Source organism: Balaenoptera acutorostrata, chromosome 21 (genome assembly GCF_949987535.1).
Source record: "Balaenoptera acutorostrata chromosome 21, mBalAcu1.1, whole genome shotgun sequence".
NCBI lineage: Eukaryota > Metazoa > Chordata > Mammalia > Artiodactyla > Balaenopteridae > Balaenoptera > Balaenoptera acutorostrata.
This window is the reverse complement of record NC_080084.1, coordinates 26,206,626-26,225,503: the sequence shown is the minus strand read 5'-3', so window position 1 is coordinate 26,225,503 and position 18,878 is coordinate 26,206,626. Positions and strand designations below refer to the sequence as shown.

At 45.2% G+C, this 18,878-nt stretch overlaps 1 protein-coding gene across 2 annotated transcripts in view; it reads right to left on the bottom strand.

The window, feature by feature from the left end:
- The window catches only part of ACSL1 (acyl-CoA synthetase long chain family member 1), a 69,898-nt gene that overhangs the window by 42,434 nt on the left and 8,586 nt on the right, over nt 1-18,878 (bottom strand). For both annotated transcript variants that reach the window (XM_057537227.1, XM_057537228.1), the window contains exon 2: nt 7,045-7,271. In XM_057537227.1, coding sequence (XP_057393210.1) covers nt 7,045-7,239 — 195 coding nt within the window. In that variant the 5' untranslated portion in view covers nt 7,240-7,271. The remainder of the gene's footprint in view (nt 1-7,044; nt 7,272-18,878) is intronic.

Genomic DNA, 18,878 nt, shown 5'->3' with positions numbered 1-18,878 from the left:
AATGAAACAAAGAACTGAAACCCTATAAATACCAAAAAGGTATTAATTAGGCCAGGGCTTCATTTGGAAGGACACACTCTCCTGCTCGAGACCAGCAGTCCGGGTCAGAGGAGGGCAGGGAGGGGGTGGGGGGCGACCATTCACTGCTACATCTAAAAGTAAATGAGGCGATTCTCTGTTTCCCATTGCTTTTCTTTTGTGAGTCATAAATCCTGAAAATGAATTCTGACCTGGGTAGGGGAAAGCAGGAAACTACAGAGAGGAGGTGAAGAGTCAAAGCACCAGTGAACACCTGGCTGCTTCATCTTTTCTATTAACCTTAAAAAGAGATGTGCGAGGGAAGGAAGGCAGAGCAGGAGCACTGAGTATCTCTCTTTGGACGTCCCTATCATCCCACCCAGCAAGCCCTAATTACGGAACATCACTCTCTGCTTGGTTTTTAGAGCGATGAGAGCCTGACCTTTTGTTTGCCCAAGTTAAACACAACCACGGCACCCAACTCTACCTTACATACCTCTTGAATGTCCTTGATTCTTCACGCCCATCCTAAATTCTGTGGCCACATTAACCCTGCAGGCTCCCAGTCTGGCCTCATCCTATTATAAGTCCCCAAATCCCAACTCCCTCTTGTGAGAGGCACCAGAATCACAACTAACTGCTGAACAATCATCAACAGGAAGACACTGGAACTCACCAAAAAAGATACCCCACATCCAAAGACAAACGAGAAGCCCCAGTGAGACGGTAGGAGGGGTGGAATCACAATAAAATCAAATCCCATAACCACTGGGTGGGTGACTCACAAACTGCAGAAAAATTATATCACAGAAGTCCACCCACTGGAGTGAAGGCTCTGAGCCCCACGTCAGGCTTCCCAACCTGCGGGTCCGGCAACAGGAGGAGGAATTCCCAGAGAATCAGACTTTGAAAGCTAGTGGGATTTGATTGCAGGACTTCGACAGGACTGGGGGAAACAGAGACTCTACTCTCGGAGGGCACACACAAAGTAGTGTGCACATCAGGACCCAGGGGGAAGGAGCAGTGACCCCATAGTAGACTGAACCAGACCTACCTGCTAGTGTTGGAGAGTCTCCTGCAGAGGCAGGGGGTGGCTGTGGCTCACCATGGGGACAAGGACACTGCAGGCTCCAGGGCTGGGTCGCCTCAGGCCAAACAACTAACAGGGAGGGAACTCAGCCCCACCCATCACTAGGCAAGCAGATTAAAGTTTTACTGAGCTCTGCCCACCAGAGCAGCACCCACCTCTACCCACCACCAGTCCCTCCCATCAGGAAGCTTGCACAAGCCCCTTAGATAGCCTCACCCACCAGAGGGCAGACAGCAGAAGCAAGAAGAACTACAATCCTGCAGCCTGTGGACAAAAACCACATTCACAGAAAGATAGACAAGATGAAAAGGAAGAGGGCTATGTACCAGATGAAGGAACAAGATAAAACCCCCGAAAAACAACTAAATGAAGTGGAGATAGACAACCTTCCAGAAAAAAAATTCAGAATAATGATAGTGAAGATGATCCAGGACCTCGGAAAAAGAATGGAGGCAAAGATCGAGAAGATGCAAGACATGTTTAACAAAGACCCAGAAGAATTAAAGAACAAACAAACAGAGATGAACAATACAATAACTGAAATGAAGACTACACTAGAAGGAATCAATAGCAGAATAACTGAGGCAGAAGAATAGATAAGTCACCTGGAAGACAGAATGGTGGAATTCACTGCTGCGGAACAGAATAAAGAAAAAAGAATGAAAAGAAATGAAGACAGCCTAAGAGACCTCTGGGACAACATTAAATGCAACAACATTTGAATTATAGGGGTCCCAGAAGGAGAAGAGAGAGAGAGAAAGGACCAGAGAAAATATTTGCAGAGATTATAGTCGAAAACTTCCCTAACATGGGAAAGAAAATAGCCACCCAAGTCCAGGAAGCACAGCAAGTCCCATACAGGATAAACCCAAGGAGAAACACGCCAAGACACATAGTAATCAAACTGACAAAAATTAAAGACAAAGAAAAATTACTAAAAGCAACAAGGGAAAAATGACAAATAACATACAAAGGAACTCCCATAAGGTTAACAGCTGCTTTCTCAGCAGAAATTCTACAAGCCAGAAGGGAGTGGCACAATATATTTAAAGTGATGAAAGGGAAGAACCTATAACCAAGATTACCCGGCAAGGGTCTCATTCAGATCGATGGAGAAATCAAAAGCTTTACAGACAAGCAAAAACTAAGAGAATTCAGCACCACCAAACCAGCTCTACAACAAATGCTAAAGGAACTTCTCTAAGTGGGAAACACAAGAGAAGAAAAGGACCTACAAAAACAAACCCAAAACAATTAAGAAAATGGTCATAGGAACATACATATCGATAATTACCTTAAACGTGAATGGATTAAATGCTCCAACCAAAAGACACAGGCTCGCTGAATGGATACAAAAACAAGACCCATCTATATGCTGTCTACAAGAGACCCACTTCAGACCTAGGGACACATACAGACTGAAAGTGAGGGGATGGAAAAAGATATTCCATGCAAATGGAAATCAAAAGAAAGCTGTAGTAGCAATACTCATATCAGATACAATAGACTCTAAAATAAAGGATGTTACAAGAGACAAGGAAGGACACTACATAATGATCAAGGGATCAATCCAAGAAGAAGATATAATAACAATTATAAATATATATGCACCCAACATAGGAGCACCTCAACACAGGAGCACCTCAACACATAAGGCAAATGCTAACAGCTATAAAAGAGGAAATCGACAGTAACACAACAACAGTGGGGGATTTTACCAACTCACTTACACAAATGGACAGATCATCCAGACAGAAAATTAATAAGGAAACGAAAGTTTTAAATGACACTACAGACCAGATAGATTTAATTGATATTTATGCGACATTCCATCTTTAAACAGCAGATTACACTTTCTTCCCAAGTGCACACAGAACATTCTCCAGGATAGATCACATCTTGAGGCACAAATCAAGCCTCAGTAAATTTAAGAAAATTGAAATCATATCAGCATCTTTTCCGACCACAACACTGAGATTAGAAGTAAATTACAGGGAGAAAAACATAAAAAACACGAACACATGGAGGTTAAACAATACATTACTAAATAACCAAGAGATCAGTGAAGAAATCAAAGAGGAAATCAAAAAATACCTAGAGACAAATGACAATGAAAACACGACCATCCAAAATATGTGGGATGCAACAAAAGCAGTTCTAAGAGGGAAGTTTATAGCAATACAATCCTACCTCAAGAAACAAGAAAAACCTCAAATAAACAATCTAACCTTACACCTAAAGGAACTAGAGAAAGAAGAACAAACAAACCCAAAGTTAGTAGATGGAAAGAAATCATAAAGATCAGAGCAGAAATAAATGAAATAGAAACAAAGAAAACAATAGCAAAGATCAATAAAACTGAAAGCTGGTTCTTTGAGAAGATAAACAAAATTGATAAACCATTAGCCAGACTCATCAAGAAAAAGAGGGAGAGGACTCAAATCAATAAAATTAGAAATGAAAAAGGAGAAGTTGCAACAGACACCGCAGAAATAGAAAGCATCCTAAGAGACTACTACAAGCAACTGTATGCCAATAAAATGGACAACCTGGAAGAAATGGACAAATTCTTAGAAAAGCACAACCTTCCGAGACTGAACCAGGAAGAAATAGAAAATAAAAACAGACCAATCACAAGCACTGAAATTGAAACTGTGATGAAAAGTTGTGCAACAAACAAAAGCCCAGGACCAGATGGCCTCACAGGCGAATTCTATCAAACATTTAAAGAAGAGTTAACATCTATCCTTCTCAAACTCTTCCGAAAAATTGCAGAGGAAGGAACACTCCCAAACTCATTCTACGATGCCACCATCACCCTGATACCAAAACCAGAGGAAGATACTACAAAAAAAGAAAATTACAGACCAATATCACTGATGAATATAGATGCAAAAATGCTAAACAAAATACTAGTAAACAGAATCCAACAACACATTAAAAGGATCATACACCATGATCAAGTGGGATTTATCCCAGGGATGCAAGGATTCTTCAATATATGCAAGTCAATCAATGTGATGTTAACAAATTGAAGAATAAAAACCATATGATCATCTCAATAGACGCAGAAAAGGCTTTTGACAAAACTCAACACCCATTTATGATAAAAACTCTCCAGAAAGTGGGCATAGAGGGAACCTACCTCAACATAATAAAGGCCATATATAACAAACCCACAGCAAATATCATTCTCAATGGTGAAAAACTGAAAGCATTTCCTCTAAGATCAGGAACAAGACAAGGATGTCCACTCTCACAACTATTATTCAATATAGTTTTGTAAGTCCTAGCCACAGCAATCAAAGAAAAAGAAATAAAAGGTGTACAAATTGGAAAAGAAGAAGTAAAACTGACACTGTTTGCAGATGACATGATACTATACATAGAGAATCCTTAAGACGCCACCAGAAAACTACTAGAGCTAATCAATGAATTTGGTAAAGTTGCAGGATACAAAATTAATGCACAGAAACCTCTTGCATTCCTATACACTAAGAACAAAAGATCAGAAAGAGAAGTTAAGGAAACAATCCCATTCACCATTGCAACAAAAAGAATAAAATACCCAGGAATAAACCTACCTAAGGTTTACCTAAGGAGGTAAAAGTCCTGTACTCAGAAAACTATAAGACACTGATGAAAGAAATCAAAGATGACAAAAACAGATGGAGAGATATACCATGTTCCTGGACTGGAAGAATCAATATTGTGAAAATGACTATACTACCCAAAGCAATCTACAGATTCAACGCAATCCCTATCAAATTAACAATGGCACTTTTTACAGAACTAGAACAAAAAATCTTAAAATTTGTATGGAGACAAAAAGACCCTGCATAGCCAAAGCAATCTTGAGGGAAAAAAACATAGCTAGAGGAATCAGACTCCCTGACTTCAGACTATACTACAAAGCTACAGTAATCAAGACAATATGATAATGGCACAAAAACAGAAATATAGATCAATGGAGCAGGATGGAAACCCAGAGATAAACCCAAGCACCTATGGTCAACTAATCTATGACAAAGGAGCCAAGGATATACAATGAAGAAAAGACAGCTTCTTCAATAAGTGGGGCCAGAAAAACTGGACAGCTACATGTAAAAGAATGAAATTAGAACACTCCCTAACACCATACACAAAAATAAACTCAAAATGGATTCCAGACCTAAATGTAAGACTGGACAGTATAAAACTCTTAGGTGAAAACAGGAAGAACACTCTTTGACATAAATCACAGCAAGATCTTTTTTGACCCACCTCCTAGAGTAATGGAAGTAAAAACAAATATAAACAAATGGGACCTAATGAAATTTAAAAGCTTTTGCACAGCAAAGGAAACCATAAACAAGTCGAAAAGACAACCCTCAGAATGGGAGAAATATTTGCAAATGAATCAACGGACAAAGGATTAATCTCCAAAATATATAAAGAGCTCACCCAGCTCAATATTAAAAAACAAACAACCCAATCCAAAAATGGGCAGAAGACCTAAATAGACATTTCTCCAAAGAAGACATACAGATGGCCAAGAGGCACATGAAAAGCTGCTCAACATCACTAATTATTAGAGAAATGCAAATCAAAACTACAATGAGGTTATCACCTCACACCAGTTTGAATGGGCATCATCAGAAAATCTACAGACAACAAATGCTGGAGAGGGTGTGGAGAAAAGGGAACCTTCTTGCACTGTTGGTGGGAATGTAAATTGATACAGCCACTATGGAGGTTCCTTATAAAATTAAAAATAGAATTATCATATGACCCAGCAATCCCACTACTGGGCATATACCCAGAGAAAACCATAATTCAGAAAGACACATGCACCCCAATGTTCACTGCAGCACTATTTACAATAGCCAGGTCATGGAAGCAACCTAAATGCCCATCAACAGACGAATGGATAAAGAAGATGTGGTACATATATACAATGGAATATTACTCAGCTATAAAAAGGAATGAAATTGGGTCATTTGTAGAGACATGGATGGATCTAGAGACTGTCATATAGAGTGAAGTAAGTCAGAAAGAGAAAAACAAGTATCATATATTAATGCATATATGTGGAATCTAGAAAAATAGTACAGATGGACCTGTTTGCAAGGCAGAAACAGAGACACAGATGTAGAGAACAAACGTATGGACACCAAGGGGGGAAAGTGGCGGGGGTGTGGTGGTGGGATGAATTGGGAGGTTGGGATTGACATGTATACACTAATATGTATAAAATAGATAACTAATAAGAAGCTGCTGTATAAAAAAATAAAATAAAATTCAAGAATTAAAAAAAAAGCTTAAAACAAAACAAAAACAAAAAACAGATGTACCATACTAATGTTAGATGTTAATAATAGCAGAAATAGATGTGGGGTTTATGGAAATTCTGTAATTTTTCTGTAAATCTAAAACTGTTCTAAAAACTCAACTTAAAAAAATCTGATATAAAGAAGCAATTAATGAGTATGCAGCCAAAAAAAAAAAAGAAATCCCTGAGTCCTTTTTAACCCCTGTGCAATGTGTTCCAGGTATCAGACAACCACAGGTGAAATCCTTCTTTCTCTAACAATTGACAACCCTCTTCTCCGCTGAGGGCAGGGACCCTGTGCCTGTCCTTTCCCCTCTCAGGATCCTCTGGGCACAGCTCAGAGCCCAGCGCAGGGCAGAAGCCCCATGAGATTATGGGACGAGCCTCTGCTCCGTGTGACGTGGCCAGACACCCAAGCAGTGTCACTGCCTGTGTCCCTCTGTCCTATTTTTTGCCCTCCTCTTCTCATCACTGCTGAAATTCTGTTTGGGGAGCACATTTCAGTTCACAAAGTGCCCCGCCAATATTTGCTTGTGATTATGACCTTGCTCGACGCCGCCTTCGATGGGGCCTGGAACCTGCGGAGAGAGAGGCAGAGGCCCGGGGACGGCCAGGCTCCACTTACCGCCACCTGCACCGACTGCATGGCCAGGTCGCACGGTGGCTTCAGGGCCCGCGGCCGCGTGGCGTACCAGAAGGTGGTGAGCGCCGCGAACGCACCGAAGCCCATGAGTGTGTTGGTTGGAAGTGTGCGCACGTACTGCCGGAAGTCAACCATCTCTGGCATCCGAAAGTACTGGGACAGCTCGTGGGCTTGCATCGTCCTGGGTTGGTGGCACACTACGCCGATATCTGCCGGAGAGAAAAACGTCACGTTCATTCCAGGGCGGCGCGATGCTGCTCCAGACTCCCGGGGCCGACCATCAGCTCGACGCTGGCTGACCAATCGGGGGCACTAAAGCCACAGGCTGACAGTCCAGGTCTTTTCTTGGCTGTCAAATCTCACTTCTCTAAAAACAGTTTAGGAATTCGTTTTACTTCTATCATCGTGTGTAAAGTTTTTGTTGACCACATTAAAAAGATTTAGTCACTCAGAATTCCTGCCATAAAATGTTCCCACAAGGGGCATAAGTTACCATTTTCTTGCCTTATATTCTCTCTCTTGTTCTCTTCCACCTAATCAAATACACTCAACTCTCATTATCACAGCTGATGGGGAGAAGAACAGAGAGGCAGAAACTAGCCCGAACCACCCAAAGGCCATCAGTTTCCATTTCTTCTGACAAAGCTCAGCACAAGCTCACCAGCTAGTGAAAGAGACCAAGCTGGGTTTTGAGTGGGCCCCTCACCTTCCCCACGCTCTTTGTACCACAAAAGCAGCCATATAAGCGCATGGAAAACTGGAGTTGGCTATTCTGACAAAACAGTGTCATTTATATTCCTCAAGCTATTATAGCTAAAATAAATAATAAAAGGGTGTGCATAAATATCTAGAGATATTTATCTAGCAAATATCTAGAGAGATTATAGCATAGTATTTGAGAGAAAGTATAAAATAGTATTTAAGATCCCAGATTCTAGAGCCAAATCCCGCCTCCCCAGCTCATCAGCTGTATGACTGGGGACAAATCACTTGCCCTTTCTGTGCCTCAGTTTCCTCATCCACAAAAACAGCACCTATCTCATAGGGCTTTTATAAGGACTAAACGGGTCACATAAAGAGCTTAGAATGGTGTGAGGCACCACAATGTGTTCAATCCATGTTGGGCATTATTATTATTTCCTCTACTGACATTCTGTGATTAGTCCTGCATGGAGAACAGTAAGAGACAGAGGTAATAAAAGACAACACAACTACAGGGAGTTTACATACAAAATTAAGAAGCCAAAACACACCGAAGAAAATCAGATGAACAACTCCATATATATATTAAAGCCTCAAATTGAATATTATAAACAATTTATATATATATATATATATATATATATATATATATATCTCAATGTAAAAATAAATGTGCAGTACAGAGAACAAATAAGAATAATTCTAATTAGAAAATTATTGATGAATAACTGCTCTAAAGTATATTTGGCAGTACAGGGAAGGAAATCCTAGTAAACGATCTGAAAGACTTTTCTCAAAAACTGCCCGGCAATGCGACAAGTGTTAACCTTTATCATTAATTCAGATGGTATTTTTGAGCTCCTTATTATATGTTTTTTAAATAGCTAGGTCCCAAGACTGAAAATCGTTTTTTTTTCCCCAAATATAGAAACCCTCTTCAAATTTAAATCTATATCTTCGTATATATATTTTTACAGAGCTGCAGAATATCAGGAGCTTTCACTGGCCATCAATACTCTAGGAGGCAATGTAATGCAATCTTGTGCTACAATAGTCCTGTGTAGGCATACATACACACACACAGACACACAGACACACAGAAAATTTTGAGCTTTAACATGACAACAGAGAAGGAGCAGGTAAGTGCATTTCTTCAGGTCATAACTGTGCAGAGAAAGCACCAGCAGTTACAAAACCACTCACCATCTGTGCCACCAACAGCTGGCTGCTGGGTGACACACCACTGCAGAAGCAGACTAGGCAGCGGGGTAGGGGCGGAGGAGGGGATGGACGTGCTCACCGGGCACTTACCCAGCCTGCCAAGTTCTCTCAGGGCACCCGTCACATGCCTGGTCCTGTGCTGCTGCCCACTGGGCTAAAGGTAACTAGCAGACAAAATCCATACTTGACTTCCCCAGAGAACAGACAGTGGAGGATAGGCCAATGAGAAGCTGGGAGCAGTCACCCCACTGGGCAGGGACAGGATCAGTGAGTGTCAATGCCGGTGCCAGTTCTGAAGACAGACACTGTTTTCTTTCTGCTCAGCAGCCCAATAAGGAGAGACAATGGGCATATTTTTTTTAAAACCACTGAAATGAACGATCAGATGTTGGGTGGTCATGTCAAACGGACATAAGACAGCTCAAGAAAGTAACTGATTATCAGTACACTGACAGCAGGTTTCTTCTAGATGAATTCATAACTCGAACTGAACTATCCCAGCCATTCAACAATTCTGAGCATCTTGTGTGGGCTAGGAGCTGGGAAGACAGTGCCAGATGACCTGGTCTGGGCTCTCAACGGGCTAACCAGCTAGTGGGGGAGATAAACAAGCAGTATCTGTCTGCAAGGTGGAGTAAGTCTTAGCACCATTAAGACCCAGTGATCAGGGAAGGCCCCTCTGAGGAGGGGACGTTTACACCGAGACTTCGAACATAAGCAGACAAATCAAGTCCAGGTCTTACTGGCCCCGACTGGTTAGATTTCATACATGGTATTGCAACTCCACGGATGCATAGAAACCTTATGCATATAATGTGCACACCTGCCTTTCCCTCCAATCACTCTGGCTGTCTTCATCACCTCACAGCACTTCGAGTCTGAATGGGAGGTACCCACCCTATTTATTACACACATGCCTGCCCTTCCCTCCTCTCTCCCCAAAGTCCCTGAAGTCATTTCCGTAAAACCTAGATGGTGCAAATTTACAGGAGTTGTTCAACAGACTCACATCCCTGTGTGAGAATATTAAATCATCCCCCCATAAACAAACACAGTCATAAACAAGTGATTAATTTTTTTAGATTATATTAAGCATCAGCAATAGCCAAGCTACAAGTAGATGGCATTATACTAAGAAAGAAATGTCTATTTCTAGAAATAAGTCTAGGAAAGAAAACTTTAAAAAAAAAAAACAAAACCCAGAAAATTGCTGATTCAGTAGCATTATACTAAGAAAAAAATAAGTCTATTTCTAGAAATAAGTTTAGGAAAGAAAACTTTAAAAAAAAAAACACAGAAAAGTGCTGATTCAGTAGCACCCATGCAAGAACATTTTATTAGGTACTAATCTGTAACACTAAGGATTTAAATCCAGCTAAATTCTTATCTTTAGTGGGTTATGATGACAAGCTATAGCAGTTTAATTCACGCCTTTTAGCTGGCAGCCGGGTAACAAGCTGCAAATCAACTTTGCTGAACAAATCGGTTAATGCTATACATGGGAAAACTATAGTCCACACAATGAAGAACGAAGGCAATACCTCATGTAGATCCACGTAAGGGAGAACTCTTAAACGTGAATGGGGAGTATTATAAATCCTTTCCCTTCTATTTAACTGCTATTAAGGAAACGGCACTTGGGCTATTTAGAAATGGAGGCAGATCTACATTCAAAGAAAATTAGCCACAATAAATAGCCTTTAAATGCTCCAGGTGAACACAAACGCCACGTCTTAAGACAGTCCCAGCAGGTCTCTAAGAAGTATCAAGACTCATGTACTTGCCAACAAGCGGTTAAAACCCAGATTTTATTCTTGTTCCAATAGTGCTCTAGTTGGAATCTTTTTCCTAATTCTTAATCTCCACATCATCTCAGGAAGTTTTTTATAGCCCAGGCATATAATCATGGTGCTGTTTGCTAAGAACATGATTCAGTCGGCTTTTAAGCCGGCTTAAGCGGCCAGTATTTGTTGCACACACAAGGCTACTGGCAGCCAGCTCCTCCTTCCTTGTAGCTACTCTCACACCTACAGAAAGTGAGCTCGCTCAGTTGAGTCTTTCGTAATTCCTATAAAGCTGGAGTCTAAAACCACAGGATGACAGGGAGCGTACCAATGGTGGGGGAAACCTGGCACAAGCTCACTGCAAAGAACCAGAGCAGAGGACGCCTTTAAATAGACCTGGGTAGAAATAGATGTACGGGCAGGGGAACAGAAACTGGACTGCATGACCGTCAGAAAACAGAAATTCTGGCACCCAACTGCCCAAACTTCGGAAAGAAGAGCTAAATGATACAATTAGCATCAATTTTGTGTTTTGGAAAGGCTTTCACATCGTGTGTCTTATTTAAACATCAAAATATAAAATCTGATGAGGAAACGGAGGCTGGACACTTACAAGGCTTCCAGAAGCTATCTCCCAAGACCGGGACACCAACCTAACTAAACTCATGCTTTTTCCTCTACAGGAACAATTCTTACCCTCTGCTGGGCCGCTGAATCTCTCCACTAAGAACATGCACGTACTTGTCTGCACCTGGGGCTCACAAGCCCCCAGCAGCCCACACCCCAGGTTAGGAACCATGAGAGCAGGCGGCCTCTACAGATCCCTCCAGCACTCACACGCCACAGTATTAGGAGAGCTCGGCATCTGAAATCCGTCTCACTCTCCATGTCCTACAGAACCGCTAGCATTCACCCCTTTACCTCGGCCTGGGAGCATGTGGGTTCAAGGCCCACTGTACACAAAGGGTCACCTCTTACCATTCTGTTTGCACCAGGAAAAAAGTGGCTCAGGGCCAGAGGTGACTCACAAGGGCATCATTCTCTATGGACACACACACACACGCACGCACAGCTCCTGCGATTCTGCAAACGGATACTTACATTAGCATTTTATTGTCTTCATGTCATTTATAAATCCCCCAAATGGGTGAGCTGGATGTTTCTCTCCTTCTAAAGTTCCTCAAGCTTTCATCCAGCTGAATAACAGCGGTTTGATGGACTATTTCTCCAGGAATGCAGCCCTCAAACAAACCCACATAAATAGCACCCTTGCCCCAGCAGCAGCAGCAAATGAAGAAGTAAGTCCTGACATCTCGCCTTAAAGCAGCAAGCCAAGCTGGCAAGATGCTGCCATTCCTTGTACACCTCCTCCCCTGCACAATAGGCTGTTTACAGAGGCCTGAAAGCGCCCTCTTTGTCCGGCACTAGCTGGGCAGAGCTCGGCCTCGAGAGCAACAAGAGGGCAGCAGCCAGACCGTGTGCTGTTCTTTCAACAGGCCTCTCCAAACCCGGTGGAGTCTTGCTCCTTAACCCTGGCTGGCGAAGTCCCTAAAGCTAGATTTGCTTAAACCATCCCCTCTGGAACCGAAAGGGCAGTCAGGCTCTCTGTAGCGAGTGGGAGCCACAGAAGCCCCACAGAGGTGCCCAGGTCTGCTGTTCCAACCCCATCCCACGGGGGAATTCCTGACCGTGGTCGCTGCCCCTGGACCATCTCCTCATCCTGAGCATGAGAAGGAGAAGGGCCACTTGGGTCACTCAGGGATCCCAGGCACAAGGAGCAAGTAGTTCCACAGGGAATTATCCCCACCCGCTGCCTTGGGGCTTTCCTCCCCAAGGAAGCATAGTAAACCTTAAGCCCGCTTAATTTTCATTAAAGTGATTCTGTGTGTGGATCCCCAATTCAATTTCCAAGAAGATTTTAAAAGGAGAAAGGGAGCGGAGATGCTTTGTTTTTAGAAAACTGTTTTATTGAAACAGTCAAGGCAAGCTGAGTAATTCTATACTCAACCACTCCCTGCCCATCTCCTTAAAGCTGTCCAAGAGTGGGGCACAAAGCTTTCACAGGCAAGTATAGGGCTAGACTGATTTTTACCAGTAAGATTAGGGCCAGGCCTCACCCGTTCACACTGGCCACCGGCCACCACTACCACATACATCCCAAAATAAAGACATTCCAAATATAATGTGCCCAACTGGAACAGATAAACTTTTAGGGATCAGATGAAACTGGTCAAATGCCTGCTTATTACAGTCTCTGTGTTCACCAAGCTATACGTATATTTAAGTCACACAACAATATACATTACTTTAGAAATATTCACTGGTTTTCTATTCACATTTCATTAATATTTTATTCAAAGTCTTTGAACATGCTTCTTCCAACAGGGTCTTCAGAATCTCCAAAGCCACATTTTGAGGATTAACAGTTTTCTGTGGCATATCTTCACATTTTTCTCTTCCATTTAAGCTGGTTAAGTGGAAGCATTTTTTGAACTCCCATCTGCAGCTACCACTGAAAAAATTCTCCCAAGTCACAGGAACACATCTGGATAATGTTAGGACAGTTTAAAAAAAATCTGTCCTATGGGTCCATATTCATATAACTAAACCACATACTTCGCTGCTTTCTAAACTGATGTTTAAAAGGTTTTTATAATAATATCCAACGCTTGCCTTTGTAAAGTCCAAAAGTAATTACCCAGAAGTAATTACCCAGCCAGCATTCAATTTCTTTGCCTTAGACTTTTACAAGAACCCAAGATTCGGATTGGCATGCGTGGCTTCAAGACAGGGTGCCCGGGCTTCCCTGGTGGCACAGTGGTTAAGAATCTGCCTGCCAATGCAGGGGACACGGATTCGAGCCCTGGTCCGGGAAGATCCCACATGCTGTGGAGCAACTAAGCCCGTGCGCCACAACTGCTGAGCCTGCGCTCTAGAGTCCATGAGCCACAACTACTGAAGCCTGCGCGCCTAGAGCCCGTGCTCTGCAACAAGAGAAGCCACCGCAATGAGAAGCCCGCGCACCTCAACGAAGAGTGGCCCCCGCTCACCGCAACTAGAGAAAGCCCGCACGCAGCAACGAAGACCCAATGCAGCCAAAAATAAATAAATAAAATAAATAAATGAAAAAAAAGGCAGGGTGCCCCCTCTACTGATGTTGTTCAAAATAAAGTGCCCGAGTGAGCGCACTCCGCAGCATGAAAGGCTTGGTAAGACTCTAACGTGAGGACTGAAAGAGGGTTTGGGAAAACCTCACCTTCTATTGGACATGTACATGATTTAATATCCACTTGGGCGCACAAACTTTGAAAACTTGCAGACGCCATTCATGAGGCTTGGAAGTAAACTGCATAACAACAATACAGACACAAAATAGAGAATAACGAGGTGCCAGTAAGTGCAAAAGAAACTGTGGACGTCATCACACCGTCTCGGGGGAGCTGTGTGTGGACGCAGGAGGTGAGCGTGGCCTAAGCAAATGAGCGTAACTTCAGGCTCCGGGCATGAGAAGCAGCTCCCCACCTCAGCTCAAGGATTTGGAGCAAGTTAATCCGGAACGCAGGACAGGGTAAGCTGCACAGGAGGTGGGAAGGAAGACGCGCGGGGAAATCAGCGTGCGGTTACGATGTCTGTGAGGCCACTGTGAGCTAAGCACGTAGCACGCGTCAGGCCGGTGCTGAGCAGTCACCTGTGAGAGCACGTGTAGTAACAGTCCTCACTGCACGGAGCTGCTACTGTCAATGCAAAGACCAGGAAACCGTGCGGGGAAGTTCAAGTCCCTGCCCAGCTCCGCACAAGAACAGGACTAGAGCCTGGGCTGAGGGCAAGGCCACTGGACCTTAAGAGGCAAGTGCTGGGACCCAGGCACACGGTGATTCAAATCTACACAAAGGTGGGACACAACGCAGAGGATGACAAAAAGCGAGGACACATGGGGCTTTAAAAAGCTGGGATGTGACCCCCAATGTCCACCCACAGGTGAAGAGATAAACAGAATGCGGTGCATGCACACGATGGAATATTCTTCAGCCTTTACAAAAGACGGAAATTCTGATACACGCCATGACATGGGTGAACCTTGAAAACGTTATGCCAAGTGAGAGAAGCCAGACACAAAAGGACGCATACCATACGATTCTGCTTATACCGGGGGCCTAAAATAGGCGAATTCATAGACACAGAAAAAGACACATCGGGGGGGGGCGGTGGTTACTGCTTCACAGTACAGTTCCTGTTTCGGATGATGAGAAATTCTGGACTAGAGTGTGGTAATGGTTATACAACACTGGAAATGTACTTAACGCCACGGAATTGCACACTTAACGATGGTTAAAATGGTAAATTTTATGTTACTCATATTTTACCAGAATTTTAAAAAAATTAATCACTTAAAAAAAATACGTACCAGGATTCGGTAACTAAGTGGGTATAAATGGAAAAAAGAGAAGGAATTGGAGGGTGAGTTTTTGAGTCTGGAGAATGGTGGTGGGGCCGTGAAGTGCGGAGGCGGCTGTGAGGCATCTGTAGGCCCTCGTCCCGGGGCGAGTGGAAGGGCGATCCCTCCTCTCCCCGTGCTCCTCCGGGCTCCCCTGCCGACCCCAGCCTCGGGGCCGCCACGGAGGCAGGTGTCACAGCGCACGCCACCTCCGTTCCTCCTCGGCACCCCTGCCCTTGCTGCACCTCACGAACCCCCCAAAGCCCAGCAGAAGGTCCCCGTGCCTCCAAACCCGCTCCGCAGTCCCCCTCACCTACAGCTCTCCTCCCTGGTCCTGCTTTAAGATGTCCAGGGCTTCCCTGGTGGCGCAGTGGCTGAGGGTCCACCTGCCAGCGCAGGGGACGCGGGTTCGAGCCCTGGTCCGGGAAGATCCCACATGCCGTGGAGCAGCTGGGCCCGTGCGCCACAACTACTGAGCCTGCGCTCTAGAGCCCGCGAGCCACAACTACTGAGCCTGCAAGCCACAACCACTGGGACCCGCGCGCCTAGAGCCTGTGCTCTGCAGCAGGAGAGGCCACCACAATGAGAGGCCTGCGCACCGCAATGGAGAGTGTCCCCCGCTCGCAGCAGCTAGAGAGAGCCGGCACACAGCAGCGAAGACCCAACGCAGCCAAAAAAAAAAAGATGTCCAAATCCTACCCAAATAGGCCAGAGGCTGCTTTCCCGAATAAATTCTTACAGGACCCACTCAGTCAGAAGCGGGGAGTCCTTCCTCTGAACTCCAGGAATGCTTTAGTTGTAGCCCTCGTGTGGTCTTTAGCGCCTCCTGTTTTGTGCTTATGGTGAGTGTACGCTTCCCCTGGGGAGATGCTCCCCTCCTCATGGGCCGGAGCCCTGGCCCAACTGTCTCAAGATGCCCTCAGTGCTTAGCATGGTGCCCTGCCCAGAACAGGTGCTTCCTAAACATTTCCTGAGTCATGAACGACCCTCTGTGATTCTGCCCAGTTCTCTACTGCAAGCCTCCAGAAGATGTGTACACAGAGCTGTGATTCTCCAAAGAGAAAGGGGGTATTCAGGCCATTTCCAAACTTCAGCATCTTCCCTCGGCACCCTCGTTGCTGCTATGAGGCAGTGAGCTGGGAGGAAGCAGCACCTTCCAGGGGAACTGAAGGGGAAAGAAACAAACCAGCAGACAGGATGGCAAGCCACTGACTGAGAGGCTACCTCAGAACATCCACTTTCCCATCTTCCCATTGCCTATTTCTCAAACTGTCTCACTTAGGTATGATGTCACCCCCAAGGTCATCTAAGGGCAAGGGTCCTCACTTCTCCTTTGTAGAAATCCATTCAAACATGTGATTGCGGGTTAGTTTACAAGAAATCAAGGCTGCCCATGAGGAAGACAAGAGAGTAAACCCCTTTCTTAAATAGAACAGCCAATGCCAGAGGAAGGGCTGAGTCCAGAGCCTGACCCCAGGGCTGGCCACCAACTTCTGTAAGTGAGTTTTATCTCTGAAAGGAAAGCAAATCCTCCCAACCAGAGAAACTGCCCAGGGGCTGGAACACAATGTCGGGCTGGCGTGAGGAGCCCTTAGAAAGGCCCAGAGCGTGGATGGGTGGGTGGCCATCTGGGATGCAAGGAATGCTCGAAGCAGGACCTGCCCAGCATTCCCCAGAGAGAAAAAACCACCAAGCACACAGCTCTCCTCCCTTCTCTCTTCAACACAGATACAGAGGCCTGTCAGGTACATCCACTTGGGAAAACGATAATTATAGTCACGCCCTGCCCGGTGAAGATATGCAGGTCACCTAAAAGCCTCTCCGTCAGGGTGAAATTTTAGTGGCATGGATTTAAGAGGAAATGTTTCCATTCAAAAAAAAATTCCTAAGAGAAGGAAGATGTTTTCCACTGGTCTTCAAACAGCGATACACTACTGTTAAGTGGTATCTAGATATGAGTCATGACGGGGCAGGGACGTTTCCCAGGAAGAGCCAGAGAAGGGAACAGCCCTGGACAGAGCAGACCCACAGTCAGCCGGCTCTGCTTCAGCGGCTGGAGACCAGGCGGCTGTTTGTTAGGCTGACCCCAGGCTTCTGCAAGAACCAAGACAGAAGAGGCTCCTGCAGGCCAGGCTTCCCGCTCATCAGCGGCTCTGACAGGCGTGTTGTTTCAGCTGGCCTGGGCACAGGGAGGGTCCTGATTACGTCGGGGGCCTGCATGTCACAGAGGATGGCGCCGTGGTACGGGGCACGCAGGCAGCACAAGGAGAGCCTGTTCTGACGCTAGCTGGAGAAGAAATAAAATTCTTGTGGCCACTACACAATCCAGAAGAAAAGATTCTCTACCTTCCGGGCATGCAATGAACCACAAAGTAAACCCTGAAGCAGAAGGCTCCCCGAGGGAAGGGGACAACAATCGAACAGGAAACAGGACCCATGTCTTTCACAACGACCAGGGCTGGACCCAGCTGGCAGGGGCCCTCCTCTAAGGGCCTCAGGACCGGGAGGAGGTCCATTTGTTTGAGGAGCTGCACACAGAGAAGGCACCGAAGTCCTGGGGCCCCTTCAGATGCTCTGTCCAAAGCTAGCAACTTCCGGTAGTGGCCATGGGAGGAGGCAGAACAGAATCATGAAAGAACGCTAGGCCCACACGCACGGAGCTCTCCGTCCAGGTACTGGCTGTGCCCCGTGAGCTGCAAAACATGAGTCAGCCCCCCTGCTGCCTGCGTAGGCCCCCAGGGGACAAGGAAGGGAGGGGGACAGAGGGAAGCTTCGCCCCTTCTGTCACCAGCACCACAGAGCATCTCCAAGGTGATGCTCAAAGAGGCAAAAGCTGGCCACGCAGTCCTGGCATTTGGGACTAAATAACAGGATCCCACCCACCCAGAAACTCCGGGTGATGGCAGGACATAAAAAGAAAACAGCCCATTGTTAAAAAAACCATCAATTCTACGGGTATTTGTTTTATGATTTTATTACTGTTTGTACTTTGCTGTATTTTTTTTTTTTTTTTTAGTTTCTCAAGATAAACAAGCTATAACTAGGTCAGGTCAGTTCATTTCCTCCTGTATTTATGTATTTCCCACCTGCTCCAGAAAGGGCCCCGGGTGGTAACCTGTCCTTCCAGCAAAGTGACAGATGGGGTGAAAGCCCCTCCCAGAAAATACATATCTAAGCTCTCACCGTCTGCCCTAACCTGTAAGAGTTAACACACCTGCAGGAGTTAACTCACCTGCAGGAGCTAACTCACCTGCAGGAGTTAACTCACCTGCAGTAGTTAATGCACCTGCAGGAGTTAACACACCTGCAGGAGTTAACCAAACTATGCAGGGCCCTGGGCTCCAGGAGCCAGAGGGGAGAAAGCACTGTGTATGGGCTGGAGCACAGAGGAAGGGCGGTCCAGTGAGCCGAGAGCTAGACAGGAACAGGCAGAGGCAGCTGGGGGTGGGGAAACGCCAAGGCCCAGCCTGTGCTGGCAGCACTCGGGGTGGTGGGTAGGTTAAGGACAACAGTGACATAAACCAGAGGCCCCGACACTCCTCTCTCCCAGGAGAGCAGCCTGGCGGCAGTCTGGGCAAAGCTGGTGCAGGAGCCAGAGAGGAAGCAGGACCAGCCCTTGCAGCTCCCAGAGGTTGCAGTGATCAAATGTCAATGACCTGGATAAGGAGGCTGAG